The sequence below is a fragment of the Anomalospiza imberbis genome, chromosome 25, assembly GCF_031753505.1.
Source record: "Anomalospiza imberbis isolate Cuckoo-Finch-1a 21T00152 chromosome 25, ASM3175350v1, whole genome shotgun sequence".
Classification (NCBI taxonomy): Eukaryota; Metazoa; Chordata; class Aves; order Passeriformes; family Viduidae; genus Anomalospiza; species Anomalospiza imberbis.
The window spans coordinates 2,849,420-2,863,463 of NC_089705.1; the positions used below are offsets into that span (position 1 = coordinate 2,849,420).

At 40.7% G+C, this 14,044-nt stretch overlaps 2 protein-coding genes across 2 annotated transcripts; both read left to right on the plus strand.

The window, feature by feature from the left end:
• Positions 1-1,618: 1,618 nt before the first annotated feature.
• GJA9 (gap junction protein alpha 9) lies at positions 1,619-6,207 on the plus strand. The gene is made up of 2 exons (XM_068172376.1): positions 1,619-2,089; positions 3,364-6,207. The coding sequence occupies exon 2, from the start codon at positions 3,385-3,387 to the stop codon at positions 4,915-4,917; it is 1,533 nt and encodes a 510-aa protein (XP_068028477.1). The 5' UTR covers positions 1,619-2,089; positions 3,364-3,384; the 3' UTR covers positions 4,918-6,207.
• A 1,740-nt stretch (positions 6,208-7,947) lies between these two features.
• On the plus strand, positions 7,948-13,077 carry MYCBP (MYC binding protein). The gene is made up of 5 exons (XM_068172654.1): positions 7,948-8,031; positions 8,231-8,303; positions 9,975-10,023; positions 10,734-10,863; positions 12,983-13,077. The coding sequence occupies exons 1-5, from the start codon at positions 8,017-8,019 to the stop codon at positions 13,025-13,027; spliced, it is 312 nt and encodes a 103-aa protein (XP_068028755.1). The 5' UTR covers positions 7,948-8,016; the 3' UTR covers positions 13,028-13,077.
• The last annotated feature ends 967 nt before the right edge of the window (positions 13,078-14,044 follow it).

Genomic DNA, 14,044 nt, shown 5'->3' on the forward strand with positions numbered 1-14,044 from the left:
CGTTTGACCCTAAGCTAAGAAAAATCAATATAGTCATAAAAATTTAGAGAATGTTTTCCAGTGAATAAAAAGCCAGTGAGGTCGCTTCTAGACCTGAAAGAAAAATAAATAGCCTCTCCATACAACACTAAATTACTAAATTCTGAATATTGTTATAAAGAGTTTATGTAAATAGTCACAGTTCCAAGCTGTCTGAACTAAGGTAAAAAGCAGCATCAACACTATAAAATCATTGTTGGCACTTGAATTTATTTTCCCTCGTGAGTTGTCAAGTTGTCATTTAACTGTAGTACTATTTTAAAAGAGATAATGCATCCGGGAACACTGTGGATCGTTAAATTTTTTTTTTTTTTTTTTTTTAAATATTTAGGTTTTACAGAGCAAGTAAATCTCCAGCCATGGCAGCTCAGTCTCACCAAACACTTAATGTTTTCAAACAAAACTTCAGCATCTCTGCACGAGCTGGCAGGGTGTGTGTGTGTGTGTGTGTGTGGGTGTGTGTGTGTGTGTGTCTGTGGACCACTTCAGCAGACTTAGAGGGTTTTATTAATAACAGAAAAATATTTAGAGACCTACTTTAAGTACTCAATAGAAGACACATGATTAGAATCCTGCTTTAAGTACTTCATAGAGATGGCTGGCTGGAGACTGCTAGCTTGCCAAAATGATTGAGTACTTTTAGGCAAGCAGTCAAGTGTGAAATTGGACATGACTTATTGACTGATCTTCAGCACCAAAATTAAAAGATAATGATTAGCTTTTTAGAATTCTCAGCAGAGGAAGATTATTCATCCTTTATAGGACATTTGAATCAGAACTACACTTTTGCAGAGGCTGATGAGGATCACCTAAAAGAACATTATAGTGCTAGATATGCTTCTTAACTCATATTGGTCCTAGCAGTGGACTTGCACATTAATACCAGGCATGCCTAATGAGGCTGTGCCCTTGGCCACTGCACTGCTAATGCTGGCTTCAGAAAAAAAAATTGTACACAAATAAGACATATTTATTTCTTTTTTTCCTTTTGTAAAACAAGGTATTTTTCCCTCCCCCCTGCCCAACATTTCTTAGTGTTTAGAGTGTTTGAAAGGGTTTCCCCAGCTTACCATCAGTACCCAAAATGTTCTTTGAGACCAGACAGTTTGTGCGCTCTTTTATAACAGAAAATATTTCAGCCTGTTCTCCCTATTTTTCCTGCTGAGGTAATGCAGATGGGTAGTTTAAGGTCTGGATTAAAAATGGAACTTGTGTCACCTAGTCATTTTTATAGGCTATACATAACTATCACTGTCAAGAATAATGACATCTTTAGTACGTCTGACATTTAAGACAGGAATTACAATGATTTGCTCCCAAAAATAAATACTGAAATACATGGATGGGGAAATTAGAGTAAAACCATTGTCAAGTTCGGGAGTCTTTTAAAGACATCACTATGACAAGTAATATGGTCTCAGGAGAATAAATGAGAAGTGCAGAATCACAGAATATAAGAGATGCTGTCTGTGAGGAGGGTGTGAGGTTGGAGTGGCCAAAAGTACATCCACTGATGTTTTACACCAGGAGTGTGGTGCTAAGCTGTTGCAGGAGAACAGGCTGTCTGCAGGAATTTACAATTACAGTATTTGGGAAGATTTATCTTCTTTTGCACAGGCAAGCTGAATGTCTGCTGCTAGTGAGATACATAAACTAAACGTAGTCTGAAAGTTCTGTTTTATTCTGTTTTTCTGAGGCTGAGAGTGTTCCTAAAACTTAAAAGGTGCTATTGAGAAAAAGAGAAGATAATCTCAAAGAACTTAAAGCTGCAGATGTTTTATTTCTAGCTTTTTAAAAATGAGAATCTTTTACTGTTCATAGTTAAATTATGCTTGAAGCGGTAGTAGATTGAACAATAAATCGATTTTCTCCTCCCTTCAGCCCCAGCAAATATAAATTCCATGTGCAAAGCTCACACTCTATTTGCTACTGTAGCAAAATAAACTGCTTATAATGTGTCAATTTACTCACTTAGATGGAAGATGGCAGGGGTTGTAATATTTTATTGGACGTCGCAGATGTTTAGTTTTTCATATTTTTGTAAAGAAAGGTATGTTTTATTTTTAATTTACCATTTAATTCATTTCTCTTTAAAAAATGTCTGACTTGCCTATTTGTATACTGATTTGCAAAAGTATTTTCATGTTTAGAAGGCTTAACATAAAGATTCCTCTATGGACATTAATATTGCAACCATAAGATTCCAACTTCTGTTGACTTGTTAGCACTCCTGTTTGATAGGGTGAAGATTAATCCCATTTGAAGAGAAAATGCTATGCTAAAGCACCTTTATTCTAAAAAACACCAAAGATACTATTCTATTGAATTGTGCTGTCCATACAATGAAAAGGTAAATTTACAAGTGTTTTGCTTGTCCCCACACATAAGAAAAATTGTGTTACAATTGTGTATGTATACAATAACATAAATATTGAAAAGGAATTTAAAATTTTGACCACAATGTATTATCCTGTTAATGGAGAAACAAACATATGAAAGAAAGGTGAGATGTCCAATTACACACATATGTTACCAGATTATCTATATTCAGATGACAGTCATTTATGAAAATGCTGGTAAAGATTTTTTGTGTAAATTGTTTATTTTTCAAAGAGTTGTGGCCAAAGTGATAATGCTTGACAGGCACTCTATTCACTATTTCAAATGCAGATATCACTCATCAGAGGAAGCAAACCAATTACAGCGATTCTATTTATTTATTGTTGATATCCATAAACAAAAAACAAATGTCTGCACAAAATGATATGCTTAAACATGTCTTTTTAATGAATATTGACATTTTCATTAGATGATTTATTCCCTCTTGAGCTCCTTTATATAACCAGTTTTCTGTTAAACACTAATTGGACTGCCATAATTGCAGCTGTGACATGGGGCTCGGAACATCTGAAAAAGAGGACAAGGAAATATTCCTGTATGTTGATAAGTGTCCTAAATATAACCATACTGCTCTCACATTGTTATTGGATGATGGTTCAAATGGATCACATAATGCTCTTTAAATCCTGCTACAAGTCAGGCACTCTAGTTTCCACTGATCTGATGCAGACTGAGGGTGTTTAATATCTTGTAGCGATGTGCTTATCAGGATGTTAAAAATAAAGTAGGCACAGGCAGATGATGCAGTTCTCCATCTCATAGGTGATAGAAAATAATACCTAATTATCAACGACCAGTTGGTCATGTTCCCATGGTTACAACGGGAGATACGATAGTTTTCCCAGCGTTGTGTTTTTCATAATATGTTAAGGAAGGAATGCAACTTTTACAATGTTTGATACTTTTTTCTCTCGTACATTTTAGTGTTAATATGGCAGAATAACCATGGGAGACTGGAATTTCCTTGGAGGCATTTTAGAGGAGGTCCACATTCATTCCACTATTATTGGAAAGATTTGGCTAACGATCCTCTTCATATTTCGAATGCTTGTCCTTGGAGTGGCAACTGAGGATGTTTGGAATGATGAACAATCAGAATTTATATGCAATACTGAGCAGCCTGGTTGCAGAAATGTGTGCTATGATGAGGCCTTTCCCATCTCTCTCATAAGATACTGGGTCTTGCAAGTTATATTTGTGTCTTCCCCTTCCTTGGTGTATATGGGTCATGCCTTATACAGACTAAGAGCATTGGAAAAAGAGAGGCAAAAAAAGAAAGCTCAGGTAAGGGTGGAACTTGAAAGCACTGAATTAGAAATGACTGAAAATCGTAAAAGACTGGAGAGAGAGCTCCGGCAACTGGATCAAAGAAAGCTAAACAAAGCACCCCTAAGAGGCTCTTTGCTCTGCACTTACGTGATACATATTTTCACAAGATCTGCAGTGGAAGTTGGCTTTATGATTGGGCAGTACCTTCTTTATGGTTTTCACTTAGATCCCCTTTATAAATGTCAGAGAGACCCATGTCCAAACACAGTTGACTGCTTTGTATCTAGACCAACAGAAAAGACAGTGTTTATATTATTTATGCAATCAATAGCAACTGTATCATTGCTTTTAAATATTCTAGAAATTATCCACTTAGGATTCCGAAAAATTAAAATGGGACTCTGTGAGCAGAATAAAAACAAAGATGACTCTGACAATTTCTACATAAACAAATCTAAGAAATACTCTGTGATACCACACTCTTCTTTGGGAATATCCACCACCCCTCAGAAAACACTTCCTTGTGCTCTTAGCAGTTACACCTTTTTGATGGAAAAGCAAACTGACACTATGCTCTACCCAGTTTTAAATTCTCCTTCTGTGTTTCAGTCTGTGCAAAATAACCGTACAGAAAGCAGCAGCAATTACACCCACTGCAATCAGGAAAATAAATCTCCAAAGAAGAGGCCAGCTACAAATGCTTTAGACAATCAGACTCAAAATGCTAGCACAAATAATAACGAAGGCTTTCTTGGCGAGCTTTGGACTGAGACACATGATGCACAAGAAAAGGCTGAAAAGAAACATTTTCTTGTTGATACTCAGAATGCAGATACTGCCTCAAACATGTACTTGAGAAGCTTTGCTGAGATGCCATGTCAAACTTCATTGCAACCTGGTACAACTTTTCCTAGTAGCAGTTTTAGACGACAGGCAACGGTTGGGAGCACAGGAGCACTAACAAATTCTCTTCCAAAGAACAGTGACAGAAGACAGAGCAGTTTCAATGTAAACAAAGCTCAAATTCCTTACAATGCTGATGGAAAAAATTCCAGCCGACCAGACACTTCTGATTCTATGGGGGTGGTGAGCTCAGAATCTACACAAAGCAGAAATTTGAATAGTCCTAAGCTTTTCTCTCTGTCTAGGCAACAGTCACTGTCAAGTAATGCCAGCAGTAGGCGTGCCCCCACTGATCTTCAAATATAGTGTGAATTAACCCATTAGCTGCACTAACCAATGCTGGGATAATTCCTGAACAGAGACATAACCCAGACCTATGTGGAAGTGCAGCTAAATAATTCAGCTTTAGCCAGCTGTTCACATAGTTGTGTAATCCTTTGAATAGTAGCTAAGTAATTTTAAACAGTTTCTTTTCTTCCTTTGTAACGAAAATGTGGCATACACCTCAGTGTATAAACTTCTACACTCCAGCTAAAAAGGAAAACGTACATCCTCTCAATCCACATATTAGGAAAAAGGCATAAAATCACAGCTGATACTATTAAAACTGAATAAAAGTAGAAGACAAAATTTACAGTCTAATGATATTTTTTACAAAGACCAGTAAATTAAATTTGGCTAAAGATGATCTCAGAAGAACTTATTGGTAAACATGTCTCTGCCTAATCAGTCTGAGAATTCAAACAGACATTTGGTAGCTGACCAAAAGCAGAATGTCAAACTTATTCCACTGTTCAAACTGTTGTAAATACAAAGAGAAAAAGCATTTACAACAGAAATCACTAATTTGTTGGCTCCATGGTACACTTCTATTTCAGTGTATCGCCACTGACTTCCTCAGCAGAAAAATCAAAGTGAATTTCTTATAGTATACTATCAGAATTCAATACACCACTAATTTTTTAAAACGTCATGAATTACAGATATGTTGTGAGCTTTACTTTTGACATTTTTCATAACACTAATAAGATAGCAAAATCAGAAAACAAGTTACTGAAATTTACTAATCAGACATTTTGAATTTCACAAACCAGAAGGCTTACTATGGAAAACAGAAAAAGAAAACCAAAACCAAAGACAGAGAACCAAAAAAAGCAAATATGGTAGTACCTTCCTGATTTCAGTTACAATGTCAAAAGACATATAAAAGGTTTATCAAACAGTAAAACTACTCCTTTTCTGTTTGTCTCTCCCCCGAATTTTGATAAACTTTTAAATCAAACAAGGCTTCTACCTGTTCAGGAGGAGCATTTGTGTTTATGCTTTTTATGGGGATAACAAAACATTAGGACATTTATCCACTTGCTGTTAGGTCCATATGGTGTAAAGGAAGTTCCATCAAACATCTTGAAATAATAAAGGAGGCAAAGATGAACAAAACACTACGGTACATTTGTAATCAAGCTTTCCATGTATGGAATACATTTGTTTGAGTTGCACAGCACTGAAACACTGTAAATACTTGGTGAGGTGGTCACAGCTGGAATGCATTAGTATTTTTGTGTGTATTTCTTACTAGCAGATTTGACATACTGTTCATCTATTGAAAAAAATAATTTGTGAGATATAGCATAATGATGTTACAGCACAATGAAATCCTTAAAGTGCACTGTCATTATGCTTTACCAGCTAGCCATGTTTCAGATTGACTGAAAACTGTACAACACTAGCAAAAAAGAAGCCGGAAAACCTAAAAGGCTAGTTTGCTTGTAGCAGCAACATTAATTTGGTCCTGTCCATGTAAGAAATACACACTAGAAGTATTAAAACTATTTGCTGTAGATTTCTCTCCTTTTCACTTCTATGTGTATACATACATACATAATTGTGTTTACGCTGTAAAATTTAAGGTTGTATAATATACTGGAACATACATAACTGTATAGTGTGACTTAGGCAAGTTAATGCTGCTGCTGTGGCTTTGATTCTTTCATTTCTCGATGCACAAAATTCTGTGGGCAGTAGCTGCTAATGCTTGTTTTGCATTTAATCTCTCCATAATAAAAAGCCTTGTATTTAATGCACTCTCTTCCTTCTGTCTAAATAATAGAAAGTTAGCATTCAGGTGTTCATGTATGGGACATGACATTTGTATTTTTGTTGTTCAAGACAAGTTAGAAAAGAATTTTCTGCTGCTGTGAGAGGAATTTTATTAACTTATTTATGTCTGGATATGAGTCAGACATTCTGTTTAATCACAGCACCTTCCCAAATGAAGAGTAACTACTGAAAAAGATAAACATTGTGGAAGAGCATGGAGAAAGAGCATGAAAACTCCCTAACATCATATGTACAAGATCATTTGGTTGGTCTTTTTAAATTTTTTAAAAATTATTTCTATAATAAATAGATTTTATCTGTCAATGTTTCAGAAAAAACAAACAGGTATAACAGCTTTTTTTTTAAAACAGGCTAGGGCAAAAGATTTTCCTTTCGACGCGAAGATTTCACCAGGTGCCGCTCTTCAAAGCCTCTTGGGTAGGCAGCTCTGCAGCTGCTGCTTGCTGCAAATTTTTCCTGTGATTTCAGTCAGCTGCAGCTACAGAAATTTATTAATCACACACTTTGAATTTCACAAACCAGAAGGCTTACTGTGGAAAACAGAAAAAACCGCAGCGATCCGCAGGACAGCTCGCCGCTCGGCCCGAACACCGCGGCACCCGCCGCTCGGAGACGCCCGGGCCCCGCTCCGGACGATGGCCGCTGCCTCAGCCCGCCCTTCTCCGCGGGGAGCTCCGGGGCCGAGCTGAGCCCCGGAACCGTCCCCGGCGAGGAGAGCAGGGCAGAGCGGGACAAGGGCCAGAGCCGCGACAGAAAGGGGGCACAGCGCTGGCCTCGCCTTCCCGTCGGGCGGCGAGCGGCACGGCCAGGCGGCCCCGGGGGGAGCGAGCTCCCTGAGGGGAGCGAGGCGGCCCCGGGCGGAGCGAGGCGGCCCCGAGGCGGGCGAGCTCCCCTCAGGGAGCGAGGCGGCCCCTGGGCGGGCGAGCTCCCCTCAGGGAGCGAGGCGGCCCCGAGGCGGTCGAGCTCCCCTCAGGGAGCGAGGCGGCCCCTGGGCGGGCGAGCTCCCCTCAGGGAGCGAGGCGGTCCCGGGCGGGGCGAGGCGGCCCCTGGGCGGGCGAGCTCCCCTCAGGGAGCGAGGCGGTCCCGAGGCGGGCGAGCTCCCCTCAGGGAGCGAGGCGGTCCCGAGGCGGCCCCTGGGCGGGCGAGCTCCCCTCAGGGAGCGAGGGCGGCGCGAGGCCCCGGCCGTTGCCGCGGCGCCGTCGCCGTGGTAACCGTGGGGAAGCGCTCGCGCCCTTAAAGCGCAGGGCGCAGGCGCGCGGCCGGGGCAGGCGCCGTGCGGCTTAGATGGCGCACCACAAGGTAGGGGGGAGCGCGCCGGCGTGGGCGCGGTGCCGCTCTCTGTGCCGGCTGCGCGGAGCGGCGGGCCGCCGACCGACACCGGCTCGGCCCTTCGTGCCGCCTCCGCGGCGGAGAGCGGGACCGGCCTGTGCTAAAGGGCCGCCTCCGCAGTCGAGGCGGGGCGCGCCGCCGATCTGACCGTGTGGGCGTCCTCCCTCAGGCCGCGGACTCCAAGCGGGAGCAGTTCCGCCAGTACTTGGAGAAGTCGGGAGTGCTGGACATGCTCACCAAGGGTAAGTCTCCGGCTCGCGTCGTGCCGCCCGAGGCGCCGGCGGGCGCTTTCGGGGGCGTTGCGGGCGGGTGCCGTTCCTCTCAGGCTGTCCCGCTCCCGCGGAGCGGCTGCCGCCCCGCACGGCAGCGTCTCGCTCTTCCCTCGGGCTGCCTTGCCGCTCTCCATCGGCTTCCCGCCTCGCCTCGCCGATCGCTTTTTCTCCTCAGTCCGGCGAGGCGGCCGGCAGAAGAACTCGCCTGGAAAACTTGGTGCGGCGTGGCCTGGAAACGGAGCCCGAGGTGCGCGGCGAGGCGGTGCGCGCCGGGGCAGGGCAGCGGGCCGCTGGAAACGTGCCCCGGGGGCTGCAAACCGCTCCTGCCCCCACGCTCACCGTGTGCGGGGCGATTGTTGGAGGTGCGTGTAGAACGGGAAGGCGGGTCCTTTCCCCGCGTGGTGCGTTGGAGACCTCTCTTCTTCGGCCAAAGTGCTACTTTCAATGCGTACTTTCGGTTAATTTTCTTTCAATGGGTGCTTTTCGTGAAGTTCTTCTACAGAGGAAGTCAGTGCTTGAGATGAAATAACAACAAATGTTATCTTAACTTTGTTTCATACCCTTTCTTGGCTAGAACTTAGTGCTCTTTTCTAAAATGAATGAAACTGAGTTCTGGATTAATGACTGTACAAATCAAACCGGGGAAAATGATGATGCTAAGCTTGACACATGTGACTTGGTATCCTTGAAATCCTTCTAAAATCTTTTTGAGAACCTTCCTGTAGAATGTGGCAAAATATGTTAATATTGAAAAAAAAAATATTCTGCTAATGTTGAAAATATGCTGTTTAAAGAGGGAGCAGCAGATCTAGGATGTCAAGCGAATAGCTGCTGCACTAAGACTCTTGGCCTGGTGTGTGAGTACCATTTGATTTTTCAATCGCAGTACCATCCTATGGGATGGCAAAGCAATTCTTCCAAGCAGTGAGGCAGCCTAACTTTGCTTTTAACTTAGCAAGTACTTAGCTTAAAACCAGTTTGGGTGTGTAGCTCAAGACGTCTGAAACTGGCACATGGCCCCTGTCGGGGAGCAGGGAGTGGTTGTGATTGGGAACTTCCTGGGTATTCATGTGACAGTCTCCTGTTAAGTTACTATGTAAATGGCTATTTTTATTTCATTTGTCGGGGTATTGCTGCTTTTGTCTGGCGGTTTTGGCCATTAGAGCCCCCACCCGTAAAAATTATCAGTGTCACCCAGCCATTTAGTAGCTGTTTAGATTTGTAACTGTAGATGCTCAATGGAGGTTTGCTATTCTGCGAAACTGCCCATGTCTTGTGGTTTAAAGATGTAGCTTAAGGAGTTTCATGAATAATATAGTTAGAATTTCAATCTTACTGGCAAAAGCTAGTACTAGGGTGCATGTGGCATACGTAATTTTTTCCAGGATGTTTTGTGTTCTGTGCTAGAATAGCCAGAACACAATGTGGGGCTAGGGATCAAGAAAATTCTCTTTAGCTGTTACTAGGTGGAATGCTCTGTCTCCTCTGATACAGCGACCTGTTGCTTACGTCAAAGTGTACAAGTGAAAATCTTATTAAATGGAAAAATGCAACATGTATGCTTTCCGACTGCCGATATGTGTTTAAAAAACTTAGAGTTGCATGAACTTCTTGCAATTGTTGAATATTTTCTGTTTGCAGTGTTGGTAGCCTTATATGAAGAGCCAGAGAAACCAGATAGTGCACTGGAGTATCCTTTTTTCTTTGCTGTGACTTATTTATTGAGACTTCGTGGATAGTATTGCTTCTGACTCACGGGTGGAATGGATAGACTCATTTCCATGCCTTGCATTCAGAACGTGACTTCTATCAATGCATTTTACCTAATGATTGCATTTTCACAAGCTAAGAGAGTCTTGACAGGATGCAAGAGAGCAGGCTGTTTCAGGATGCCAGCAATTATGAAGCTAAGTTATAGGTCGTTTCAGTGTGGTAGGCCTGCAGCATTAGATTTGAGTACCTGCAGTGGCAATGGGTTCTGAAGTTTGCTTCTTCACACTTCCTTTTTCTGTTGTTTTTTGTTTGTTTTCAAATACACGAAGAAGGGGGGAACTAGCATATTTGATTTCTTGCTGTTTTTAAGCAGCCTCTATTTTTGGGTATTGCCCTTTTTTTTTTTTGTTATTTCTTTTAATTCTTCAGAACATCTGCCATTAAGAAGAGAAAGGGAGGTAGTAACGCATAAGGATTTGTACTGATATCTTGTTTTTGTTTGTTTGTTTTTAAGGAATGTAGCTATGAATTTGAAAAGCTCTCCTATTTTGGTAACTTCTTTCCTGTAGTAATCTCAACGGCTTACTGCAATTTTGACCATGTGTACTGCAGTGTTAACTTCAAAACAGGTGTTAAAACTAAAATGTAGTTATACAACTGAAGAAATACTTAACATCTAAATACCAGTTTTCTGAAGCATCATCTGGGAGCTTCAGCTCCTGAGAATCCGGAAATAGAGGCACTTCGCTTGGAAGTGGCAGAGATGAAAGAAAAATATGAAGCTGTACTGGAAGAAAATAAAAAATTGAAAACCAAGGTAAAAGTCTACTTGGTGTTCCTCTATAGTTCCATTATTATACAACAAGAAAAATATTTTCATTACTTGGAATAGAACTAACTTCCTTCCATTAGAATAACTGAGAGATGATATTGCGTTGTTTAGCCTCATGACTGAGAAATGCTGATAGAATTCATTGTAGTAAAGAATGTTATTTTTTATTGAACACTTCTTTTAGAATATAACAAAATATTGCTGAACTAGGGATTTTATTTATTTAGGGAAAGTGTATTATCATGTTCAATACATTGCATTGAGTCTTGTTTGGATGTGTTTAAGTTGTCTGATATTATGTAGATCATGCTTTCAAGACAGTTTTGAAAAACAAGGTACTGTATCCATTATAAAGCCTTTCAAAAGGCAGATTGAAGGAGGAATATTATGTATTACTTTGTGTCGCTTGGCACAGACTTACACATGGCAGGATCTTACACAGGCACTTAGATCCGTGTGGAACAATAATTTGTGCTTTTTACTTAAAGGGACCTTGTTATTTATTTGAAACAACAATAAATCTGGAGTGCTAGCTAGGGCAGGGCCGTTCTTTAATGGCTCTGCAGGCTGAGAGAGCTCTGAGGTGTGAACAGCTTTCTAACAACACTGAAGAAGGAAACACCTGAGATACTTTATATGCTAGTAGGTTAGTGGCACTACAGGTTTCCATGCATTTTTTGAAAGAGGATGGTGGCTGTTATATGTGAATACCCCGGAGTTTTTTACTGGGAGACAACCACCTCGCTTTAGTTCTGTGAGAATGGATAAGAAATACAAAGGGGCAATGCCCAAGAATCCTGAGTGCCATCTTGCTGTCCTAGTAATTCTCCTTCTTCCCTGTTACCCATCATGACTCCTCAGCTACATTTGATATTTCTTACTAGGAAATATGGCAAAGAACACAATTTTAGGCAGAGTAGCAGTAGACCAGCCAGTTGTTTTAGCAGACTTCATTGGCGCTTCATTCTTTAAATAATAACACATTCTTTACAGATTTTCCAGTATTAGTGTGTTTTGTTTTTTCCTGTTCTTTCCTCTACAATGTCATGCCCATCATTCTGACATACTGTGGGAGTTCACACAGCATGCAGGGAGAACACTACCATTCTCTTGCAGCAGTCTAACATAAAATACATGCCTTTATCTGTGCATTTGTTGGTAACTCCTGTTGCATTCATCACACAAATGACAGATATTCATGTGTTGGGAGGAGGACAGGAAGTCACAGGTCCTTGGTAGAAAAGAAAACTGACTTTGGGTTGTGTACTTGTCATCTGTTGCAGTAAAATTTCTACAACAATAAAGAAATACCATTTTAGTGGTTCTTGTTAACAGCAGAGTGCTGCAATTTACTGTTGCTGGTAGGAAGGAACACATGTATATTTTTTGCATTTATTATTTTTATTTTTTATTTATGATTTTAAATTTTATTTATATGTACTTTGTTTATTTTTAACCTACTCTGCAGTTTGCAGAGGGGAGGAATCTTAATTGAGTAAAGTGAACGAGGATATTTCAGAGAGATAGCCACAATTCTTGAACTGTTTTTCAAGCTTGAACTTGCCTTTAATGCCACTGAGGTTAAGTGAACAACTTTGTATCTTTCTTTGGTAGTAACTTTACAAGTAAAGGTCATATTTAAGCATATAGTTGCATACTCTCCAGAAAGCATAATGGAAGCTAGAATGATTACAAGAAATGCTAGGTTGGATACTATTGCAATGAGAATGACTGTTTCATTTAATCATGTTTCAGTGAAAGCTTATAGTACCCTAGTCACTCTCGACTGCTATTTAAGGTGAAAGTACTTAAAGACTGCTGGAATTAAAAACAGGGAAAAGTTAAGGGCAGGACATGTGTGCTTCAAAGTGCATTTAAAAATCACCTTGTTATGGCTGCATGGTTATACAATGTGAGAAATGGATGTTTTGGGAGAAGAATTATTTTATTGTCTGACTTGAAAATGGGCTTGCATAAGGATGAGGGAGTTAAAATGCATAAAGTAAATGGATCAAGTCCAGACCATACATTTTCATTCACTTCTAAATATAGTGTGTTACATGAAATATTGCTACTAACTAAATTCCTTTCTTTAAATCCACAGCTGGCTCAGTATGAACCACCTCAAGATGAGAAGCATGGCGAATAACAGTAGTTTTTCTTTTATTGCCTTGACTTAATAAAGGGCTTCCTGAGAAATGCTGTCTTGTGTGTGAACTCTGCGTTGTCTACTTTGTTACTTATCTTAAAGAAAGAATGCATTACTGTGTGCATGCAGATGCCATGGCAACTGCTGAGTTAAGCATAGTGGCCAATGTTCTTGCTTTCTGTGTTTAAGAAAAGATGACAGGTATGATTAACTTTTAGATAACTGTGCTTGCCAACTCCATGTAATTTTTCAACGGTCCTGTTGAACTATGGATCTGTCTTTTTCTTTTAACTGAAAGGAGTGACATGACACTGATGGACCAACTGTTAATCAAAGCAGGACCTTCAAATTACTTTCTATGTTTGTACTCAGCATTGAGGTGAGACTTCCACTGAAGCTGCTGGGTAACACTACTCAGAAGGGCATAAAATGAGCAAGTGCAGTTAAGTGATGGATATAGCACAGTGCTGAAATGCAGTACCTACTGAACTGCCACTTTAACTTCCATGAGGTGTACCTCTTCCCATGCAGTTCATGTCTCTGCTCCCAGGAGCCGGGCTTTGGAGAGTCGATCCACATACTGCGTGTGCAGTTCTGAACATAATACAACATTCTTACTTGTGGTGGAAGTCCTGTGTAATTAGAGTGCCACCTGTCACACTGCAGTGTGGGGAGTTCTGCTTTCTGATCATCTAACAGGGAAAATAAAATCCAGCTGGGGTGGGATGTGGGTGTGACTTTTTATTATTAATTTTGCCTATGTTCCCTCTCTCCTTTCCCTGAATTGGTTTTATAACTCTTCTGAAATGCAAACTAGACCTTTTTAAAAAATAAAGAATAATGATATTTTAAAGAGCTGCATTTGTTTCCTACCCTGAAACCAGGTACTTTAATGGCAGTTGATGACAGGAAAAGTAAAGGAAGGGGAAATTAAATGCAGTAGTTATCTTATGTATTAGATTTATTGGCTGTTAGTCTGCAAAACCCATCCTAAAAATAAGGATGTTAAACTATCTT